The following is a 23,399-nucleotide window of genomic DNA, read 5'->3' on the forward strand; positions in this document are numbered from 1 at the left end:
TTGACCCTGAAATCGCAAAGTATATGTAACGAGACCAAAAAAACAAAACACCCTCTTTTCGCTTCCATATGCATAGAAAGAAGACGAATAAGCGTTGATTGGTCTTATTTCAATTCGCATGGTGTTTTTTGGGTGTGCTCCAGAATCGCCCGCAACCCAAGCAAAAAGCTGTTTTGGGTTCCAATTCCATGAAAGGAAGATGATAAAGTTATGATTGGGCTTATTTCAAATTGCTGTTTTTCGGGTTAGAATGCACATTCAACCAAAAATCACCATGTGAAATGTATGTTATCAGCTCAAATAAAGCATAGGTGCTTTGGTTCCATCTCAATAGAAATAGGACGAATAAGCTTTGATTTTTATTTCGGTGTTCATTCATCCACAAATTGCAGAACGAAGTGTAATGAGCCAAAACAAAGCAAAACAGGTTGTTTTGGGTTCCATCTACACAGAAAGAAGAATCTTGCATGTCGCTTATTTCAAGTCGTTTTCTTTGGTGTAAATGCATCTTGACACTGAAATCGCAAAGTGTATGTAACGATACCAAAAAAACAAAACACCCTCTTTTCGCTTCCATATGCATAGAAAGAAGACGAATAATCTTTGATTGGTCTTATTTCAATTCGCATGGTGTTTTTTGGGTGTGCTCTAGAATCGCCCGCAACCAAAGCAAAAAGCTGTTTTGGGTTCCAATTCCATAAAAGGAAGATGATAACGTTATGATTGGGCTTATTTCAAATTGTTGTTTTTGGGGTTAGAATGCACATTCACCCAAAAATCACAATGTGAAATGTTTGTTATCAGCTCAAATAAAGCATAGGTGCTTTGGTTCCATCTCAATAGAAAGAGGACGAATAAGCTTTGATTTTTATTTCGGTGTTCATTCATCCACAAATTGCAAAGCGAAGTGTAATGAGCCAAAACAAAGCAAAACAGGTTGTTTTGGGTTCCATCTACACAGAAAGATCTTGCATGTCGCTTATTTCAAGTCGTTTTCTTTGGTGTAAATACACATTGACCCTGAAATCGCAAAGTGTATGTAACTAGACCAAAATAACAAAACACCCTCTTTTCGCTTCCATATGCATAGAAAGAAGACGAATAAGCTTTGATTGGTCTTATTTCAATTCGCATGGTGTTTTTTGGGTGTGCTCCAGAATCTCCCGCAACCCAAGCAAAAAGGTGTTTTGGGTTCCAATTCCATAAAATGAAGATGATGGTTATGATTGGGCTTATTTCAAATTGCTGTTTTTGGGGTTAGAATGCACATTCACCCAAAAATCACCATGTGAAATGTATTATCAGCTCTAATAAAGCATAGGTGCTTTGCTTCCATCTCAATAGAAAGAGGACGAATAAGCTTTGATTTTTATTTCGGTGTTCATTCATCCACAAATTGCAAAGCGAAGTGTAATGAGCCAAAAAAAAGCAAAACAGGTTGTTTTGGGGTCCATCTACACAGAAAGAAGAATCTTGCATGTCGCTTATTTCGTCGTTTTCTTTGGTGTAAAAGGCACATTGACCCTGAAATCGCAAAGTGTATGTAACGAGACCAAAAAAACAAAACACCCTCTTTTCGCTTCCATATGCATAGAAAGAAGACGAATAAGCGTTGATTGGTCTTATTTCAATTCGCATGGTGTTTTTTGGGTGTGCTCTAGAATCGCCCGCAACCAAAGCAAAAAGCTGTTTTGGGTTCCAATTCCATAAAAGGAAGATGATAAAGTTATGATTGGGCTTATTTCAAATTGCTGTTTTTCGGGTTTTTTCACCCAAAAGTCACAATGTGAAATGTTTGTTATCAGCTCAAATAAAGCATAGGTGCTTTGGTTCCATCTCAATAGAAAGAGGACGAATAAGCTTTGATTTTTATTTCGGTGTTCATTCATCCACATTGAAAAGCGAAGTGTAATGAGCCAAAAAAAAGCAAAACAGGTTGTTTTGGGTTCCATCTACACAGAAAGAAGAATCTTGCATGTCGCTTATTTCAAGTCGTTTTTTTTTTTGTGTAAAAGGCACATTGACCCTGAAATCGCAAAGTGTATGTAACGAGACCAAAATAACAAAACACCCTCTTTTCGCTTCCATATGCATAGAAAGAAGACGAATAAGCTTTGATTGGTCTTATTTCAATTCGCATGGTGTTTTTTGGGTGTGCTCCAGAATCGCCCCCAACCCAAGCAAAAAGGTGTTTTGGGTTCCAATTCCATAAAAGGAAGATGATAATGTTATGATTGGGCTTATTTCAAATTGCTGTTTTTCGGGTTAGAATGCACATTCACCCAAAAATCACCATGTGAAATATGTTATCAGCTCTAATAAAGCATAGGTGCTTTGGTTCCATCTCAATAGAAAGAGGACGAATAAGCTTTGATTTTTATTTCGGTGTTCATTCATCCACAAATTGAAAAGCGAAGTGTAATGAGCCAAAACAAAGCAAAACAGGTTGTTTTGGGTTCCATCTACACAGAAAGAATAATCTTGCATGTCGCTTATTTCAAGTCGTTTTCTTTGGTGTAAATGCACCTTGACACTGAAATCGCAAAGTGTAACGATAGCAAAGAAACAAAACACCCTCTTTTCGCTTCCATATGCATAGAAAGAAGACGAATAATCTTTGATTGGTCTTATTTCAATTCGCATGGTGCTTTTTGGGTGTGCTCCAGAATCGCCCCCAACCCAAGGAAAAAGGTGTTTTGGGTTCCAATTCCATAAAAGGAAGATGATAACGTTATGATTGGGCTTATTTCAAATTGCTGTTTTTGGGGTTAGAATGCACATTCACCCAAAAATCACAATGTGAAATGTTTGTTATCAGCTCAAATAAAGTATAGGTGCTTTGGTTCCATCTCAATAGAAAGAGGACGAATAAGCTTTGATTTTTATTTCGGTGTTCATTCATCCACAAATTGCAAAGCGAAGTGTAATGAGCCAAAACAAAGCAAAACAGGTTGTTTTGGGTTCCATCTACACAGAAAGAAGAATCTTGCATGTCGCTTATTTCAAGTCGTTTTCTTTGGTGTAAATGCACCTTGACACTGAAATCGCAAAGTGTATGTAACGAGACCAAAATAACAAAACACCCTCTTTTCGCTTCCATATGCATAGAAAGAAGACGAATAAGCTTTGATTAGTCTTATTTCAATTCGCATGGTGTTTTTTGGGTGTGCTCCAGAATCGACCCCAACCCAAGCAAAAAGGTGTTTTGGGTTCCAATTACATAAAAGGAAGATGATAAAGTTATGATTGGGCTTATTTCAAATTGCTGTTTTTGGGGTTAGAATGCACATTTACCCAAAAATCACCATGTGAAATGTTTGTTATCAGCTCAAATGAAGCATAGGTGCTTTGGTTCCATAATAGAAAGACAAATAAGCTTTGATTTTTATTTCGGTGTTCGTTCATCCACAAATTGCAAAGCGAAGTGTAATGAGCCAAAACAAAGCAAAACAGGTTGTTTTGGGTTCCATCTACACAGAAAGAAGAATTTTGCATGTCGCTTATTTCAAGTCGTTTTCTTTGGTGTAAATGCACATTGACCCTGAAATCGCAAAGTGTATGTAACGATACCAAAAAAACAAAACACCCTCTTTTCGCTTCCATATTGTCAGAGCTACCCTAGGTCCCAGCTCACTAAGGACCAACGCTGCTTCGTTGTTAAGTATAAAAGTCTTTATTGAAGTTCAGTTTCACTTCCAGAGCCGCAGCGCGCAGCCCCACGTCCAAAGTCTCAGACCACTGATGCTCCGTCTGAGTCTCCTCCCCCTTGACACCAATTTAATAGTCTAGCCTTGCTCCACCTTCTCCGCTGCTCCTTCCTCCTCTGGGTCCGCCTGCCCGCCGGGGTTCCGCCCTTTCTAGCCTCTTCTCCCGCTGATTCCCCTGAGCCTTCTCCCTCCCTCCGGCGGGCTTTAGGAGCTGGTTCCCCATCCGGGTCTCCTGCTGTTCCGCGCGCCTGCACATTTGAACTTGGCGCGCGCGCCCAGCCAGCAGCTTTCCTCCTGACCGTTCCACTGCTGCTGTCACTGCTTCCCCCATCGGGGGGGCTAGCTGCAACTGACCTCCCCTCCGTTGGAGGTGTGGTCAGCCCTGACTCCCTCTCTGGAGGAGACACTGCTCCTGACACATGTGACTCCTCCCCCCCACTACGCTCTGGTGGGGAAACTGGTCCTGATCCTCCACTGCTGCTTTGGGGTTCCCCTCTGGCTCCTTGTTTCTGGTGCGTCCCCCCTGGGACCCCCCTTGCCCTGACCATCGGCGCCCCCTTCTGGGAATCTTCTGATTCGCTGGAGAAGCTCATGGAATCTCTCGGGCCACTGTCATACTCCCCTACGCTGCCCTCGGATTCTTCCCCTTCGCTCTCCCAATCCTCTCTCCCCAGTGCTCCTGCTCCTGATTCCCTGACATCCATCCCCCCCTCGAAGCCCCCCCTTCCCCCCTCCCCCTCTTCGGGTGTGGGTTCCGGGTGCTCCAGTCCAGTGGGTGTGAGTGCGGGATACCATTCTTCCCCCCTGGTGTGTAGCCGGTCCACTGCATCCGGCCCAACCGCAACTGGCTCGTCGACGTCGATTTCCTCTGCTTCCATCTCTCTGCTGATGTGCTCGAATCCAGGATCCTCCCCCAACACGTCCATGTCCTCCCCTCCCCCGGGTACCTCTGGTGAGACTGCTTGCAAAGGTCCCCGCAGCAACTCCCTGCGCCACCCCACCTCCGGTTGAGTGTCCCACCAATAGGAGCGGTCTGTGGCAAACCCCGAGAGAGACCCCTCCGAGGAGCTAGTGTCCGGCGTCGTCTCTTCAGCTGATGAAAAACCCTGGAACGTACTGGCTGACAGAGTGGGTGTGAAGAGCCAGTCGTCGAAATACTCTGCCGGCATAGGTCTGTGTGGGAAGAGTGCATGGAACTCGTCTTTAAGATAGTGCTCCTCCACGGCATAGCACGGTACCCACCTGTTAGCGCTGGCTGGGGTACCTTCCCTGGCGAGGAGGTATTCCACCCCCTCTTCCCCCCACCTCGAGTCCAAAATCTCCGTGACCTCGTTGAGTGGCGTCGCCCTCCGTGACCCCTCCCTCTTCGGAGATTCGTTAAGTGGGTCTGGCGCGTTCCCTGTCGCCTGAAACCTGTGGGGTTCCCTGTAGGGCGTGAGCACTGACCTATGAAAGACTGGGTGCATTCTGGAGCCCTCCGGGAGTGTCAACCGGAAGGCCACTGGATTGATTTGCGCCGCGACCTGGTAAGGTCCCAGCTGCTTGTGCTTGAGCTTCCTCTTAGCTAGCGTCCTGGCCGGCACTGCCTGGGCTGCTAACCAGACCCAGTCCCCCACCCGGATGTCCTCCCCGACCCTCCTGTGCTTGTCTGCCTGCATTTTGTAGGCGTGTTTCGCCAGTTCCAATTGCCTGCGGAGTTGCTCGTGGACCTCCTGTAACTCTGCTGCTAAGTGCTCTGCTCCCCTTGGCTCCCCCTCCCCCTTCGTCTCTAACCCCGGGAAAGTTCTGGGATGCCGCCCATTATTGGCGAAGAACGGTGTCACTCCTGTAGACCCGTGCTTCGTGTTGTTGTAGGCAAACTCGGCCAGCGGTAGGTAGTCCACCCAGGTCGAGGGTTGTTGATTGGCGTAGCATCGCAGGTACTGCTGCATGATGGCGTTGACCCTCTCCGCTTGTCCGTTGGTCTGCGGGTGTCGTGCCGACGCTAAGTTGATTTTGACGTTCAGGATGCCCAGCAGCTTCTGCCAGAAGCTCGAGATGAATTGGCGACCCCGGTCGGACAGGATGGACCGTGGCAGGCCGTGAGCTTTGAACACGTGGTCTATGAACAGCTTGGCGGTCTGTTCCGCTGTGGCCACCTTCGCGCACGGAATAAAGTGCGCCATCTTGGTGAACATGTCTACGACCACGAGCACCGCTGTTTTGCCTCGCGAGCTGGGCAGATCTGTGACAAAGTCCAGGGCCACTTTCTCCCACGGTTCGAGCGGCGTCTGCAGGGGTTCTAGTAGACCCGCCGGCTTCCTGTGTACTGGCTTGGCCCTTTGGCAGGTGTCACACCTGGAGACGTAATCCGCGACTTCTCCCCTCACCTTGGGCCACCAAAAGTCTCTGGTTACTAATTCCGCCGTCTTGTCCTTGCCGAAGTGCCCAGCGCTGGGCACGTCGTGTAGCTGCTGCAAGACTTTCGCGCGGAGGTCGTCTCCGGGCACGTAGAGAGCCCCTCTGCGGATGAGCAGTCCGTCTTGTATCTGGAACTCGTCGTCCTTCGCTGTGCCTTTTCGCACCTCCTCCATCTTGGATTGTGCGAACGAATCCGTCTGCAGCGCTCGACGCACCGCGTCCAGGTCCACGGCAGCTGAAGCGCACGCCCACGCTTTCGGTGCGAAAATGTGCTTGGCCGCCACCGGCGCCGCTTCCTCGAGATACTGCGGCTTCCTGGATAGTGCATCTGCCATGACGTTGTTGTCTCCCGGGATGTATTCTATCCGGAAATCGAAATCCGCAAAGAACTCCGCCCAGCGAATGTGTCTCTGGTTCAGGAACCGCGCCGTGCGCCAGTACTCCAGGTTCTTATGGTCCGTGCAGACTTGCACTGTGTGTCTGGCTCCGACGAGGAAGTGCCGCCACGCCTTGAAAGCTGCATGAATGGCCAGCAACTCCCTGTCCCAGATGGTGTAGTTCTGTTCCGCCTTGCTGAGTTTCCTGGAGTAGAATGCGCACGGCCTCCATTCCCCTTGCGGATCTTGCTGCAACAGGACGGCCCCCACCGCTCTGTCCGAGGCGTCCGTCTCAACCCTCATTGGTCTGCTGGGGTTTACATGTAGCAGCTGTTCTTCGGACGCGAAGAGACGCTTGAGTCTCCGAAAGGACTGCTCCGCCTGGTCCGTCCAGGTGAACTTCTTCTTCTTGGAGCTGAGGGTGTCCGTGATGGCCGCCGTCTCCTTCGCGAACCCTTTGATGAACTTGCGATAAAAGTTGGCGAAGCCGACGAACTTCTGGACCTCCTTCCGATTGCGCGGGCTCTTCCAGTCCAACACCGCGCGGACCTTGGTGCTGTCCATGGCGAGTCCCTTGTCGGACAGCTTGTAGCCCAGGAAATCCACCTCCGTCATGTCGAACTGGCACTTCTCTAGTTTGGCGTAAAGTCTGTGCTCCCGTAGCCTCTGCAGGACCTCCTTGACGTCCCTCTCGTGAACCTCCTGCGATTCCGAGAAGACCAGGATGTCGTCCAGGAAGCAAACGCACTTCTTGTAGAGGAGTCCCGCTAACACGTGATGCATGAAAGCTTGGAAGGTATGGGAGCCATTTTGCAGACCAAAAGGCATTACGCGATATTCATAGGTGCCTAAAGGTGTAAACATGGCTGTCTTCCACTCATCGCCCTCCCGCATGCGTATAAGGTTGTACGCCCCTCGTAGATCCAACTTGGTGAAGATCCGTCCCTTCCTCACCGTCGCGAGCAGGTCGTCGATCTTGGGCATGGGGAATGCTGCGGGCTTTGTTTTGGAATTTATGAGCCTATAATCAACTATGAGCCTGCGTTGGGGCGTGTCCTTCTTCTTCACGAAAAACACGGGACTGCCCCCCACTGCTTTAGATTCTTGGATGAACCCCCGCTTCAAGTTGTGATCTATGAACTCCCTGAGTTCTTGCAGTTCGTCTTCAGACATGGAATACAGTTTCCCAGTCGGCAGCGTCGCTCCCGGCAGGAGGTCAATCTTGCAGTCGTAAGGCCTGTGGGGAGGCAGGTTATCCGCTTCCCTCTCGCAGAAGACCTCCAAAAACTCCTTGTACTTGTTGGGTACCGCTTGCACCATGCCTAGGTGTAACTGCGGTTCATCCTCTTGCCCCTCCTCCTCCTGGCGGGTCTGGATGCAGTGTTCTGCGCAGTAGGAGGAGCAGAAGGTCAATTGCCGCTGGTACCATGCTAATGCCGGGCTGTGCCTATCCAGCCAACTCATACCCAACACTATGGGCGTGTCTGACAGGTGGGTGACGTTGAAGCTGATGACTTCGCGGTGGTTTCCAATATGCATCACCATCGGTGGTGTTTGCTGTACCACCTCTCCTCCAAGTAGCTTCCTGCCATCGACCGTGACGACGTTTAGGGGCATCGTGGCTGGCATGAGTGCTATGCGATGTTGCTTGATAAAGTCCACTCCTATAAAGTCTGCGTTGCTCCCAGAGTCAATGGTTATTGGTACTTGCATGGTGTGCCCAGTGGGCAACTGGAGCGATGCGGTGAGTTGCACCACTGGTTTGGGTGGGAGGGGGTCTGTGGGCTGTAAAATCTCTGGGGACTGCTTCACTGACTTGCCTGGTTGGGCCCCAGTGGCTCTGTTTCCAACCAGGCGTCTTCTTCCCCCTGCGGCTGCTTCGGCTGCTGACTTGTTCCCTTTACTGTTGCTGAGGCTGCAGTGTGCTTCTGGAGCCTCTGGGGACACTCTTTGGCCATGTGCTGAGCACTGTCGCAGATGTAGCACTTCCTGGTCCCTCTAGGAGCCTTCGCCTTGACTGCTCCCGGTGTTTGGGCTCTGCTGGCAGTCTGAGCCCTGGCACCACCAATCTCCATCGGCTCTTCTCCCCTCCCCAAAGGAGGCATGGACAGCGCCCGCCCCGCCTCTCTGGGAAAGAAAGGGGTTGCCCTGGCTGGGCTGCTTGCCTTACGTCCTTCCTCCCTGCTCCAAGGGCGTCCTTCCAGGCGCACACCAATCGCCAACGCTCTTTGGGCAACTTCTTGGGTACTTTGCGGTCGTTCCCCTCTTGCCAGCTCATCTTTCACCTCTCCACTTAGCCCCTCCCAGAACAGGTCTCTGACAGCAATAGAGTCCTTCTCCCAGCCCAGCACGTTCAATAAGGCAAAAAAGCGTGAGTGATATTGTCTCACCGTCGCTTTCCCTTGCTGTAGCCCATGCATTTCCCTCCGAGCAACATCTACATCTACCGTAGATTTAAAGCAAGCGTCCATAGCTTTGATAAATGCATCGGAATCTTTGAGGGCGGGGTCTTCTTCGCGCCACAAATTCCGCAGCCACGCTTTTGCTTCCCCATGCAAATGAGTGATTATGAAGCCCACTTTCTCTTCCTCATCTCTAAAGTCCTTCCGAAGCAAATTGAGCGCGTAAACCACGTCAGCTCTGAAGTTAGGGTATTGCTGCAGGTTCCCATCGAAGTGGGCTACTAGGCTGCCCCCCCTCTTCCCGAGGCCAACTCCCTCCGGTTTGGGTCCTGGCAGCCCCTCTTTCCCCCAACGGTCCCACCTTGCCTGCAGATCCCGGCAGAGCGCTACTGCTTCTTCTTCTCTTTTCCTGGATGCTGCTACTTCTGCGTAAAGCGTCGTCACTGCTTCTTGCAGTTCTTTCACCTGGCTCTCTGTAGCCATCTTTGCCTATCTTCGTGAGCTTGCAAAACACCAAGTCTTGCCCCTCGCTGCACCAACTCACGCTGCGAGGTTTTTAAAGGGGACGGAGCATACTGTCAGAGCTACCCTAGGTCCCAGCTCACTAAGGACCAACGCTGCTTCGTTGTTAAGTATAAAAGTCTTTATTGAAGTTCAGTTTCACTTCCAGAGCCGCAGCGCGCAGCCCCACGTCCAAAGTCTCAGACCACTTATGCTCCGTCTGAGTCTCCTCCCCCTTGACACCAATTTAATAGTCTAGCCTTGCTCCACCTTCTCCGCTGCTCCTTCCTCCTCTGGGTCCGCCTGCCCGCCGGGGTTCCGCCCTTTCTAGCCTCTTCTCCCGCTGATTCCCCTGAGCCTTCTCCCTCCCTCCGGCGGGCTTTAGGAGCTGGTTCCCCATCCGGGTCTCCTGCTGTTCCGCGCGCCTGCACATTTGAACTTGGCGCGCGCGCCCAGCCAGCAGCTTTCCTCCTGACCGTTCCACTGCTGCTGTCACTGCTTCCCCCATCGGGGGGGCTAGCTGCAACTGACCTCCCCTCCGTTGGAGGTGTGGTCAGCCCTGACTCCCTCTCTGGAGGAGACACTGCTCCTGACACATGTGACTCCTCCCCCCCACTACGCTCTGGTGGGGAAACTGGTCCTGATCCTCCACTGCTGCTTTGGGGTTCCCCTCTGGCTCCTTGTTTCTGGTGCGTCCCCCCTGGGACCCCCCTTGCCCTGACCATCGGCGCCCCCTTCTGGGAATCTTCTGATTCGCTGGAGAAGCTCATGGAATCTCTCGGGCCACTGTCATACTCCCCTACGCTGCCCTCGGATTCTTCCCCTTCGCTCTCCCAATCCTCTCTCCCCAGTGCTCCTGCTCCTGATTCCCTGACACATATTTTCAGAGCTACCCTAGGTCCCAGCTCACAAAGGACCAACGCTGCTTCGTTGTTAAGTACAAAGGTCTTTATTGAAGTTCATTTTCACTTCCAGAGCCGCAGCGCGCAGCTCTACGTCTCAACCGTTAGACCGCTGATGCTCCGTCTGAGTCTCCTCCCCCTTGACACCAATTTAAGATTCTAGCCTTGCTCCACCTTTTCCGCTGCTCTTTCCTCCTCTGGGTCCCTTTCTAGCCTCCTCTGACGCCGATTCCCCTGAGCCGTCTCCCTCCCTCCGGCGGGCTTTAGGAGCTGGTTCCCCATCCGGGTCTCCTGCTGTCCCGCGCGCCTGCACATTTGAACTTGGCGCGCGCGCCCAGCCAGCAGCTTTCCTCCTGACCGTTTCACTGCTGCTGTCACTGCTTCCCCCTTCGGGGGGGGGGCTAGCTGCAACTGCCCTCCCCTCCGTTGGAGGCGTGGTCAGCCCTGACTTCCTCTCTGGAGGAGACACTGCCCCTGACACATGTGACTCTTCTCCCCCACTACGCTCTGGTGGGGAAACTGGTCCCAATCCCCCACTGCTGCTTTGGGGTTCCCCTCTGGCTCCTTGTTTCTGGTGCGTCCCCCCTGGGACCCCCCTTGCCCTGACCATCGGCGCCCCCTTCTGGGAATCTTCTGATTCGCTGGAGAAGCTCATGGAATCTCTCGGGCCACTGTCATACTCCCCTACGCTGCCCTCGGATTCTTCCCCTTCGCTCTCCCATTCCTCTCTCCCCATTGCTCCTGCTCCTGATTCCCTGACACCCTGTAAACAAGTATTTGGCAATTGTGAAGGCAGAAGCACCTGCTTTAAAACATCAGCAGGGTATATAGAATCAGAATGGTAGAGTTGGAAGGGGTCTCAAGATGCGGCTCGCAGAAAGGGTGCCCACGCAAGCAGCATTTCTGCCCTGGTGTGAGGTGCCAAAAACACAATGAACCGCGTGTCGCCAGTTGGTAATTGTGCTTGTTGCTTCCCTCAGGAGAGCAGTGCTTGGAGCTCCGCCTCCTCCGAGGGAAGGCAGGGCCGGGAGCGCGTCCCTCTTGCTTTCCCCGCTTACTAGCTCTACGGCGATCCAAGGGGCGTCGGGAGGCCGCCTTTCCCGCGCCTTTGATTGGCTGTGGCCCCACGGAGCAGGCGCGGGACAGGGAGCGGGCGGAGCTCTCTCGCGGAGCGGCGCCTGGCCGCGCGGGTCCTTGCGCCGGCCCGTCTCCTCCGCCCCCCGCGCAGCGCCGCCCGCCCGCCGTCCTCGGGGCGGGAGCGAAGGCGCGCCTCTCCGGAGATCCCCAAGCCGGGCCTCGCCGTCGCCTCGCCGGACGAGACTGGCAGGTAGGCACGCGGACGAGGCTTCCGAGCTGCAGGCGTCGCTTTCTGAGGGGGGCGCGGGCCAGACGCGGCTCTTCGTGCCGCCCCCGGCCTCCCCTGGGCCTGGCCAGCCCCTTCCGGAGTCAAGGCCCGGGGCAGGATTCCGCCGAAGGAGCGCTCTTCTCTTCAGAGCGGAGCCCGTCCCGGCTGCCTTCCTGGCAAGAAAGCCGAGTCAGGTGCTGCCGCATAAAAGACTCGAAGTCAGAAGGGGCGGTTTGGATTTCAGCCAAGTTAACAGGCAGGAGCGTTTTTGTGGCTGGTGATAGAAGTTACAGATGCCTACAAATTATAAACGCAGTGCTGGCCTAACTTGACAGTTTCACTATTCAAGCTCTTGCAGGATACGTCCATATGTTCAAGTGACATGGCAACCGTTTCTCTCCCGTCTGTCCATTTGTGAACCCCTTTTCTCTCCTAAAACAATCATTTAAACTTGTTAAAAGAACCAAAATATATTTTCTTTATCCTTAAGCTATGTCTGAAAGAAATTAGAAATGTCACATTTTTAGATGGGCAGCTAAGACAGGAATGTACTCAAATCTGTTTTGCAGTGTGTAATTAGCACTCTATATGGTTCAAACGATGTAACATATTCTGATTTAAAATGGAACCCTAAACCAGTAGTGTCTGATGGGGACTGGGGCTGCGGTTGTGTTTAGCTTGGGGAGGAGAAGATTAAGGGGGACATGATGATAATACTTTTTAAATATCTGAAAATCTGCTCTAGAAGGCAAATCCAGAGCCAGTAGGTGGAAACTACAGGGAAGCAGATTTTGGCTAGCAGAGCAGACAGCAGTGGGAGACAGTGGGCTCTGCTTCCCTAGGGTTTGCCTAGTGTAGTGGCATCCTGCCCTGAGCAAAAGGGCTGTCAGACTATGGGACTTGGACTACCATACTTTCCAACACCATGGTTTGCATTCAGCAATGTCCTGTTCAGGGTAACCCCATGGAAACGAATGAACCTAAGTGGGTCATGTCCATGGTTCTACTCTGAGGAGGAATAGTGTTGAGTCCCATCCTTTGAGTCTAGTGAGATGCTTGAATCACTTCATGTTTTGTGCAAACAAATGCTTTGATTTCCTGGGGAAATGTCGTGCTCTGAGTTTTTTTATGTAAAAACTTTTTTATGCCGGGAGTGGGGGGGCAGAGGAAAAGTGGTCAGAACCACAAGTGTGACATTTTCCTTTGTACAGTAGGGTACTCAGATACCCCACACACTTGGACATCCCTCAGTGTAGGGCGGGCATGTCCAAAGCCTGTTTCCGGGGCCTAATCTGGCCCACCTGTTGATTTAATCTGGCCCCCGTGGCAGTATATGTCCTGGGGTAAAATCCTTAAAAAAACTTTGGGGTAAAATTGTAAAAAAATTCAACAACTGCAATCCTAAATATATAAAAAAATAAAAAGACACTTCTTCAGATACACTGAAACAGAAGTCACCAGACCCTTATATATAGTGGGAGGGTGGGGTGGGGTTTTTCTCAGGTGGGTAGTAGGAGATGGGTGATAGACTCAATGGTTATGGTAAATCACCCATCTCTTTGTGTGCATGCACACAAAAGCTTATACCAAGAACAAATTTAGTTGGTCTCTAAGGTGCTACTAGACAATTTTTAAATTTTTTTTTATATATTTCGACTGTGTCAGACCAACACAGCTACCTACCTGAATTTACAATCCTAAAAGCAGCTCAACAACTTTGGGGTCAACTTCAATCCTAAAAATAAAAAGCTCAGCGATTTTGGTCGGCCCTCATGTGTGTTCACTTCATCAAATCTGGCCCTCTTTGAAAAAAGTTTGGACACCCCTGGTGTAGGGGAACAAAAAGCATGAGCAGAATTCAAGGCCTGGCAAAAACACGGACCCTACTTAGTACCCTCTTTGAGCAAAGGATGTGGCTGTGAATGGGGTGTGGTCTGGAGAGAATACTAAGGGCCAAATAGAGAGGTCTGGAGTGCTGCATTTGGTCTCTGCGCTTGACATTCCTCATCCCTGAAATAAACCGAGGCTCATTTTGGGCCAGTGGATAGAGCCTGGGTTTGGGAGGCTGAGGATGCCTCTTTGCCACATGCAGGTGGTGACCCAATTACCAGTCTTTCCCAGTTAGCCTCCTTTTTTGTTACATCACCACTTGCCTTGGTCCACATGTTTCTAGCCTAGTGTCTGGAGCCACACAGATGTGTTGGCTACTTGTTTCCTGAATTTTAGTGTCTTTCATATGTTGCAATTCCCAGCAGCCCTTGCAGGGAATTACAGAGTGTGCAGAACATGCTTCATGTGACATTGTCTCAAAGGTTTGTGCTGCACACTGGTTTTATCAGCTCAGCTCCTTCTGTATGCAACAAGGTAAGATTTTTAAAAAACAATACTGAGATATGGAAACAACTTTTGTCACTCCTGGTATTACAGAGAGTTAAAGCTTTAGGTTTGAAACATCCTTGACAGTCTACCTTTTGTTTCATGTAAACATGGTTGTCTCTGTTTAACTTTCAATACCACTAAACTTGCAGGATTTCTTGTTTTGACCTGGTTTGTATGCTAGCATTGTTGGGTCATTTCAGAGATGTCATCCGAGCAATGGCAACAAAGCTCGCTTTTGATGTTTGTGCTGCTGCTTTGCAACAGTGGAATGCCATTTCTCAAGCCTTTTCATGTTCTGTTCAGCACCAGATTTAGTAAGTCTCTATAGCAATGTTGTGAAGGCTGCCCACACAGGCTTAGCTGACGTTTTTGTTCAAAATGAAATGGCAGCTGCAACTCTGGCAACTCCCTGTAGATATGGGAAGGCGAAGAGTAGTGGACGGTCTGTATGGGATAGTAACTCCCTCTCTGCTTTGGGAATGGGCTGGTGGGTTAACAAGTGCATCAGGAGATGTGCGACTGCTACCTCTGATTATTTGCAGGGCTGCCTAGGAATACATCCCGGCAGCTGTACTACACACATGTGTAAATCTGTGTAACCCAGAGTTAGGCATCTCTGTGTCTGCACCACAATATAGAAATAGGTTTTCCATATCTGAAAATCCAGTCTTTCTATCCTTTCTTCTCTTCCAGGTGACTCCATGATTTTGTTTTAATTGGAGGCAAAATGCCAGCATAATTATAAGTCTGGTATAAAGAACTGTGAAGTCATGATGGATGTTGGAAAGTGGCCAATATTTACTTTGCTTTCGCCACAAGAAATATCAACCATCCGAAAAGCATGTGTGTTTGGAACATCTGCCAATGAAGCGATATACATCACCCACAGTGATGAGGTAAATATTGGGTTGTCTAGGTTAAATGGCTTAACTTAAAAAAAAAGTTTGTATATCTGGTGCATAAGCCAAAAACAACGCAAGTGATTTGCAAATGTTTGTATGCTTGGATATATTTTTTAAAGATAGTCTTAAGGCTTTAAAAAAGTTGTATATTCTCTCAAATGGTATGTACAGTGGTACCTCGGGTTAAGAACTTAATTCATTCTGGAGGTCCGTTCTTAACCTGAAACTGTTCTTAACCTGAAGCACCACTTTAGCTAATGGAGCCTCCCGCTGCCGCCGCACGATTTCTGTTCTCATCCTGAAGCAAAGTTCTTAACACGAGGTACTATTTCTGGGTTAGCGGAGTCTGTAACCTGAAGCATCTGTAACCCGAGGTACCACTGTATTGGCACATTTGCTCCTTAGCTGATAGAAACAAATCTCAAAACCACTTTGCTGGTTGAACAGCTTCAGAATATTTCTTTAAAATTATTTGAAAAAGTTCTTTAAAACAAATTATGAGATCCTCTGGTTCATTTCCTCTTCTGTTTGTTTTAGTATGATATTAAATATATTAAGAGGAGACTGTGTATTTTAAATGAGAAGAAAAAAAATGATTAAATTAAAGTTAATTGAGAATCAAGGGGGCAGCCGGTTTGCATGGAGGCTGTCCTGGCTATCAGAGGTGTTGGCAGTCACACACCTACGCCACTGAGGGCAAGATGGGGCCTGGATGCCTGACCCATAGTCTTCGGCTGATGGAGCTATCTAAGAGAACAAGAGAGAGGACAAGGAGTGCCAGCCCCCTTGGGGTTCTGGCCCTGTGGTCCACAACTGGCCTGTGGCCTGCAATCAGAGGAATGAGGCCCTTCGGAGAAATAATAATAATAATAATAATAATAATAATAATAATAATAATAATAATATTTATACCTCACCCATCTGGCTGGGTTTCCCCAGCCACTCTGGGCGGCTTCCAACAAAATAAAACACACTAATTCATGAAATATTAAAAGCTTCCCTAAACAGGGTTGCCTTCAGATGTCTTCTAAAAGTCTGGTAGTTGTTGTTCTCTTTGACATCTGGTGGGAGGGTGTTCCACAAGGCAGGAGCCTACTGAGAAGGCTCTCTGCCTGGTTCCCTATAACTTTGCTTCTTGTAGCGAGGGAGCCGCCAGAAGGCCCTTGGCGCTGGACCTCAGTGTCCAGGCAGAATGATGGAGGTGGAGATGCTCCTTCAAGTCCAAATGTCATAGACCAAATGGAGCAAACAGCACGCAGACCTAGTGGTGGGAGGAAAAAATCGTTAAATAAGAGACACGGGGGAATGATTAATGGACTTCAAACCAAACGGAGGACATAGATGATGCCTTCCTGGAACAGATGGCCAAGCATGCAAAAGGAAGGGAGATAGTAGTAATGGGGGACTTCAATTACCCGGATATTTGTTGGATGTCAAACTCAGCCAAGAGCATAAGGTCAAACAGATTCCTCACTGGCCTTGCAGACAACTTCATTGTCCAGAAAGTGGGAGAAGCAACAAGAGGAACAGCCATTTTAGATCTGGTCCTAACCAATGTTGATGACCTGGTTAGTGGGGTAGAAGTGGAAGGATCATTAGGCGTGAGTGATCATGCTCTTCTGAAGTTTACTATACAGCGGAAAGGAGCAGCCAAGCATACTAGGACTCAATTTCTTGACTTTAAGAAAGCCGACTTCATAAAACTTAGGGAAGTGCTGGGTGAGATCCCATGGACAGTAATACTAAAAGGAAAGGGAGTTCATGATGGCTGGGATTGCTCATTCCAGTCCCTACTGCTCATTCTTAGAACCTTACATTTGTCCCTATTGAAACTGACTTTGTTAGTTTTGTCCCAGTTCTCCAAAGGTTGGTAAAGATTCATGGCTTCAAGTTTCAAGTTTTATTGTGGCAAAAGCCAGTAACACTAAACACCACAAGATCAAACAAAAAGAAATCAACAACAACATCAGAAGAAAAAAAAAAAGATTACACAAGGGAACTTCGCAGTGTGCCATTCAACAGATTTGAGATTTACACTTCCTGATTACTAAAGTGCAAAATTTGGCCACCTCATATGATATTGAGCTTGAGGAATCTTCCAGAAGGTATTTTCGTAGAATTTCGGGGGAGGATTCCAAATAATGTTGTAGGGGTATAAATTTTGATAAAAGCGGCAAAATAAGTTGAACTCGTTCTTCACTGTAAAATTCGCAAAATAGAAGGATGTGTGTGACAGATTCTACCTTATTAGACATACAGGGGCAGAGATGCGCATGCATTGGTACCCGCGTAAATTTGCCGTACAGCACTGCTGAGGGCATTGTCTCAAAGCGGGCTCTAGAGAAAGCCCATCTATAAGCTTCGTTAGTGATGTTAGTTAAGTAAGGGGCAGCTGCAAAATTAGGCCAAGCTTTTAAGCATCTATACGTCTCCGGGAGTAGGGCGTCTTGTTGTAATTCGACATCGTAAAGTCTCTGAGTGATAATTGCTTTTGCCTTGTTTGGAGTTTCAATAAAAAGATTTTCAGGGTTTAGGCCAATTTGTTTGATCTTATTAGTTATTTGCATAAGCCAAGGAGGATAGGGAGCTGCGGCCAGGAAGCAAGGTAACAGTCCCTTAGGATTGTAATGGATTTTCAGCCAGAGGGATATTGCTTGCTCCCAGACTTTTAATTCCACTCTGGGCAGTCCTGCCTCTTGCCTTAAGACTGCATTAGGTGTACACTTTGGGGTAGCAAATAATGATCTTAAGAATTTTGATTGTACTGTTTCAAGGGTCTTAAGGTTGGCAGAGGGGCTAATTTGAGAGCCATACAGAAGTTGGGCTAAAGATTTTGCCTGAAAAACTTTTAGGGCCATCGAGAGGAAGCCAGCTCCTTTCCTTCTGAATAATCTAAGGATGGCATTTGCACTTCTTCCTGCTGATATAGCTGATGTGGTCAGGTGTGTTGACAATTTGGCATTATAAGAGAAAGTAATGCCTAAGTATTGGAAGGTCTTAGTCTGTTCAATGGCGTTTCCCTTTTCGCTCCAATTATCTTTCCTGAAGGAGTGGTTAAAATGTACAATTTTGGTTTTGGCAAAGTTAATTGTTAACAGTTCAGTGTTACATTGGTCACTAAACTTTCCTAAGGCACGTTTCAGACCCACTTTGGTTTGAGAGAGAAGAACAGCGTCATCCGCATACATTAAAACTGGTACTTTTCTGCCGTTAGAGAACACGGGGGGGGGGTTTCGATTTCACGGCAACATGTGACCAGGGAGTTAACATAGATGTTAAATAAAAATGGGGCTAATAGGCATCCTTGTCTAACTCCCCTTTGGACTGGGATTTCTCTAGAGAGTCGATTCATGGCTTCCTATATCAATGTTATAAACATGTAAGCATAAGAAAAATAAAACATTTCTAAGTACAAACGCTGTATATGTGGAGTAATTTCAAAGAAAGAAAATTGAACATACAGGTGATTGTTAAGTAAATTATACAGTGGCTTTCATGGGTATAATTCATGGGTATAATTCCAACCAAAATGCGTTTTGACCTTGGATGTTTAAAATCAGAGTGTTCCTTCCATATTATAAAAGAAATCCAATTTCATAAAATAATCATAGCTCCAGCATTTCTTATCCATAGCATACTGTGTTGAGTTTGCCAGATTTTGGCCATTTAGAGTTCATTGCAAAACCATGCTATCGTTATAAAGACACTATAGCTGAAATGGATATAGTAAGAATCCTATTAAATCTTATAAATTGTATATTTACCCTGATTCACTTTTATCTTGATGACTGTTGCTATAAATATAAGCATTAAAATATAGTGTTATTGGTCTCTCTTTCCAGGTATTTGTATTTGGATTAAACTGTAGTAATTGTTTGGGAACTGGAGATAACCAGAGTACCATTGTACCAAAGAAACTTGAAACTTTATGCGGAAAGAGGATTCGCAGCCTCAGTTATGGAAGTGGACCACATGTAATACTTAGTACAGAAGGTAGTTTTGCTCTTGAGCAATACTAATTGCATGCTGCCTAAATTTAAGCAAAGGTTGTTAGAAATGGGTTCCAAGAAAATGTGGTTGTGGCCTTGCGCTGCTGGCAAGTCCATTCCAACAACAGGTTGTTCCAGCTTAACCTCCCTGTGTGGCTGCATATTCCCCTCAACTCCTACACACATATATTGATACTCTTTCCAATCTAGTCTCCCATGTCAAAGAATGGATATCTTCTCTTCTCATCTGATTTTAAGTAAACCCATTCATGGAATAGCTGTAATTGGATGAATGAGTGAAAGTGTATATTGTTCCTTCTCTTTGGCCATGAAAGTTGATTACTTTGTTGGGCAAGACACTAAATTACTTTACTATGTTGCTTCCAATGGGATGTGGGCATGGTTTTAAAAATATTTGCCCAGCTTAAATATTTGTGGTAAGCTTGGGCTGCAGAATTTTATTAGGCACTTCCCTCTCGCCAAGGGTGCGAACTGGTGGCTCTCACAACGTTGTTGGATTGCAACCCCCATGGATCTTTTCCTGCCTTCACGCAATGTTGTCTCCAACGTCAACCCTAAGAATGAGAGCAGTCTTTTGACATCTTCCTTTGATGCGTGTGTGCAGCTTGTGCTAAAGGTGGAGCCTGTGGCTGCAATTGCCAGTGTTTTCCTTTGTGCAGCAGCATTCACCAGACCAGGGAGGAGTAAAGTTATGCAGATGCTGCAGCGCTTCCTAGGAAAAATAAAATCTAAAGAAGGCTTAAGTGTCTCACTCCATGTGTGTGCACACCCCATTCCCTCATACCTTTCAGAACGATTGGGTTCTAATTCAGGTACTTATCTTAAGACTTAAGGCTATTTTCAACACTGTACAAGCAGAATTCTGCTTGTGAAATAGGACATCCACTTCTTATGCTCTCCCCTACATGCCCCCAAATTCTGCTTTGGAGCAGATTTTGAGGCCACATGGTGGTCTGGAGGGGGCAGAAGAGGAAGTTGCATTGTGGGCATGGAAGTCTGTTGCCTGAGTGGAGCTGTGGCTCTGGATGCAGTCTCTTATATTTTTTCTGACCCGCTTTTGTCTGGTGTTGTTTGCAATTGGGAATCATCTTCTAGGGTTAGATAAATAAATTATGGACATTTGTGCTTTTGTGCCTTTCATAGATGGTGAAGTTTATGCCTGGGGACATAATGGATACAGTCAACTTGGAAATGGGACCACCAATCAGGGTGTTACACCCATTCAAATCTGTACCAATTTGCTAATTAAGAAAGTAATTGAAGTAGCTTGTGGCTCCCATCATTCTATAGCACTATCATCTGATGGAGATGTAAGTCTTTTATATATGTATATTATTACTTGCTAAACTTTTGCTTTTGAGAACCCACTGTTATGCAAATGTGTTCCTGTATTTATTTATTTAAAAGCATTGATATCCCACTTAATATTTCAAAAATCTCTAAACTGTCTTAAATTTTGGGAAGCCCTCAGAGAAAAGTGAATCTGATGTTGCTATCAATCATTGTATTGTGTTTTCCTAGTGAAATATTTTGGACTGAAATCTTACCTTAACAGATAAGATTAAGATGTAACATGATGTTTCATGATGTAAAGTTACATGATGTAACTTTGCATCACGATGCATGTTTGCAGAAGGAACGGACTACCTGTGGACACAGGGCAGTGTCTGCTGTTTGGCAAGGCTTTTGATGTGTCACCTGCATATCTGCAGCAGTGGAGTTAAAATTGGAAGAGTTCTAGGGTAAAAATTTTAAAAAAGGTCAAAGGAGATAATTATTTTTGTTCTGAAGGAAGTTTGGAGTGTGTTCCCATGATGTCTTTTCATCTTCTTTCCTTGTGGCAAGGTGTATGCCTGGGGCTATAACAACTGTGGACAAGTTGGGTCAGGCTCCACGGCAAACCAGCCCACTCCCCGCAAGGTTTCCAACTGTCTGCAGACGAAGGTGGTGGTCGGTGTTGCCTGTGGCCAAACCTCTTCCATAGCTGTAGTGGACAATGGTGAGGTAAGCATTCTAAGGTCATTGCACACATGGCTCTGCTTCTGCGTAAGAAAATGCTAAAGTGCAGAACAAAGGGCTAATAGAAGATGCCCCAGAAACTTTTGTGAAGCTGATGAGCTGCAGTGGCTTTAAACTAGACACCTGCTGGCTGTTCATTGCCATTAGGACTTGTTCTGGCACCTGTATGTTCACTTCATCATCTAAAATTCATTTCTGAAGGTGATGCTGGATCACCTGAGGGAGCAAATCTTGTGGTTAAAGGGAAAAGTAGGATTTGTGACTCATTTGATAATTATTGAAACCTCAGATGCAGTTAGAAAACAATTATTCAAGGCTTAAGTCAGAGGAAGTTTATCCTCAGGAAACGGGGAAACTTGAGCTATAAATAGTGTGTTGACATTGCTGCTTCCTTGCTCTTAAACGCTGGAAAGTTAAACTTTTTACTTACGCTATGAATCCAGTACATCCAGAACTGTCCTGTAACATTTAGGGGAAGGGCAGAGTAACCAAGTAACTCTGCAGGCAGATTAAACTAAAAGTCATAAAACCCTTCATTTTATAATTTAGGAGTCAATATGCAGTGTTCATATGCACAAAAGAAAAATGAGTCGGCAACAGATAGCTGAAGTGTATGTAGATTAGGATTAGGTGCATTTTCAGCCTGCCTTTCTCAACATCTTTCCCTGAACTACAGCTATTTTAAATTCATTTTTATTGTTACATTTATATCCCACCTTCAAGGAGTTCCGTGTTTCTCCCTCCTCACCATTTTACCCTCACACCAACCCTAAGAGGTAGGCTAGAGGGAGAGACTGGCCCAGGGTTACCCACTGAGCTTTGCGACTGAATGGGGCTTTGAACCCTGGTCTACCAGATCATAGTCTAACGCTCTCACCAGCACACTGCACTGGCCACCTCTTTCCCTGGAGTGCATCCAGATTAACTGTTCTTCCTCCTTCATGAAGGTATATGGCTGGGGTTACAATGGCAATGGTCAACTAGGTCTGGGAAACAATGGCAACCAGCTAACCCCATGCCGAGTGGCTGCGCTACAAGGTCTCTGTGTAATGCAGGTGAGTACAAAATAGTGTAAGTTGTGTTGCTTAATTGTCCCCTGGTTTATTGTGAGCTTCTGTTTAGTGCTTATAACCAAAGCCTAGCCTGCAAACAGTTGGTGTTGAAGAGGCCTGGTAACTATGAGCCTGTAGATGGCTGCCATCTTCACTGCAGCTGGGGCAGCTTTCAGTTGGCAGTTTTTGCCAACGGCAGGAAAAGGGAATAACCAAGACGCAGCTGCCTCTTCCAGACCTGAGATTGTGTTTAGGAAGTGTCAACATTTTACTGGTGATCTTTTGGAGACAAGTTACAGATAGGTAGCCGTGTTGGTCTGCCATAGTCAAAACAAAAATTTTTTTCCCTTCCAGTAGCACCTTAAAGACCAACTAAGTTAGTTCTTGGTATGAGCTTTCGTGTGCATGCACACTTCTTCAGATGCACAGATGTGCATCTGCAGAAGTGTGCATGCACACGAAAGCTCATACCAAGAACTAACTTAGTTGGTCTTTAAGGTGCTACTGGAAGGAAAAAAAAAATTTGTTTTGGAGACAAGATGACTTGGGTTATTTCTCAGTTGTTCTGCAAGTATTTTACCAAACCATCAATAATCAGTGAAACCTTTTCATACCTGGGCCAGGGAACCTACAGTTCTCGTGATGTTTGTTGGGCTCTCTCCACACCCAGCCTCAGTCAGTAGTCAGAAATAACAGGAGTTGCAGTCCAACAGTATCTGGAGAACCGTAGGACACCCCCCTCTGCATTTCATAACCTGTGTGCAGACTCCCTTGGCGTTTAAAACTAACCCAGGTTGTGCAACTGATACTTAAGTGTCCAGCAGTGATTTCTCGTTCTTCGTGGCCATCTTAGAGTGATGCTAGCATTGATTTCCATTTTCTTTTTTGCAGGTTGCCTGTGGCTATGCACACACAATGGTGTTGACGGATGAGGGCTTGCTCTACGCCTGGGGAGCAAACACTTACGGGCAGCTGGGAACTGGCAGTAAAAGCAACCAGCTAAGCCCAGTGCAGATCATGATGGAAAAGGAGAGGTAAATGTTGCTGCAACTAATCCTTGGAACTGGGAGGCAGGGATGTTTGAGGTGTCTGTTCATGGCACCCTGAAAAAGAGGTGACTGATGCCTTTGTCTGTCCGTCTTTGGTGTAAAGGGCAACTTCTCCTCGCAGGCTTTGTGGGCAGGGCTTCATCTGTCTTCCTTTCTTCTCTGATCCCTTCTCAGTTTCCACCCTCCCTTCAGACCATGATGTCTGTGACCCAAGATTTGTTACTTTAAGGCGTCTAAGTTACGGCAAGTCCTGCCAGTACTTTCCACTCTGCAAAAAATGTGTGTCTTGTCTTGTCTCAAACGGAGCTTTGGAATACACTTCACTTTTAGATAAAGTTAGGCAACTAAAATGAA

General features: G+C 47.3%; 1 protein-coding gene across 11 annotated transcripts in view; it reads left to right on the top strand.

Moving 5' to 3' along the window:
• The first annotated feature begins 11,438 nt into the window (after window positions 1–11,438).
• RCBTB1 (RCC1 and BTB domain containing protein 1) overlaps window positions 11,439–23,399 on the top strand; it is a 45,105-nt gene continuing 33,144 nt past the window's right edge. For 4 of the 11 annotated variants that reach the window (XR_014546324.1, XR_014546325.1, XM_083606565.1 and 1 more), the window contains exons 1-7: window positions 11,439–11,616; window positions 14,707–14,909; window positions 18,758–18,908; window positions 20,069–20,235; window positions 20,771–20,929; window positions 21,892–21,999; window positions 22,888–23,030. Coding sequence is in view for 7 of the 11 variants with exons in the window: in XM_083606565.1 (XP_083462691.1) it covers window positions 14,784–14,909; window positions 18,758–18,908; window positions 20,069–20,235; window positions 20,771–20,929; window positions 21,892–21,999; window positions 22,888–23,030 (854 nt within the window). In the remaining 4 variants the exon portion in view is untranslated. Of the gene's footprint in view, window positions 12,037–14,706; window positions 14,910–18,757; window positions 18,909–20,068; window positions 20,236–20,770; window positions 20,930–21,891; window positions 22,000–22,887; window positions 23,031–23,399 lie in introns of all 11 variants that reach the window. The other 7 variants (XR_014546326.1, XM_083606571.1, XM_083606566.1 and 4 more) reach the window with 6 other exon arrangements.

Source organism: Podarcis filfolensis (assembly GCF_964270895.1).
Source record: "Podarcis filfolensis genome assembly, chromosome: 3".
Lineage (NCBI taxonomy): Eukaryota > Metazoa > Chordata > Lepidosauria > Squamata > Lacertidae > Podarcis > Podarcis filfolensis.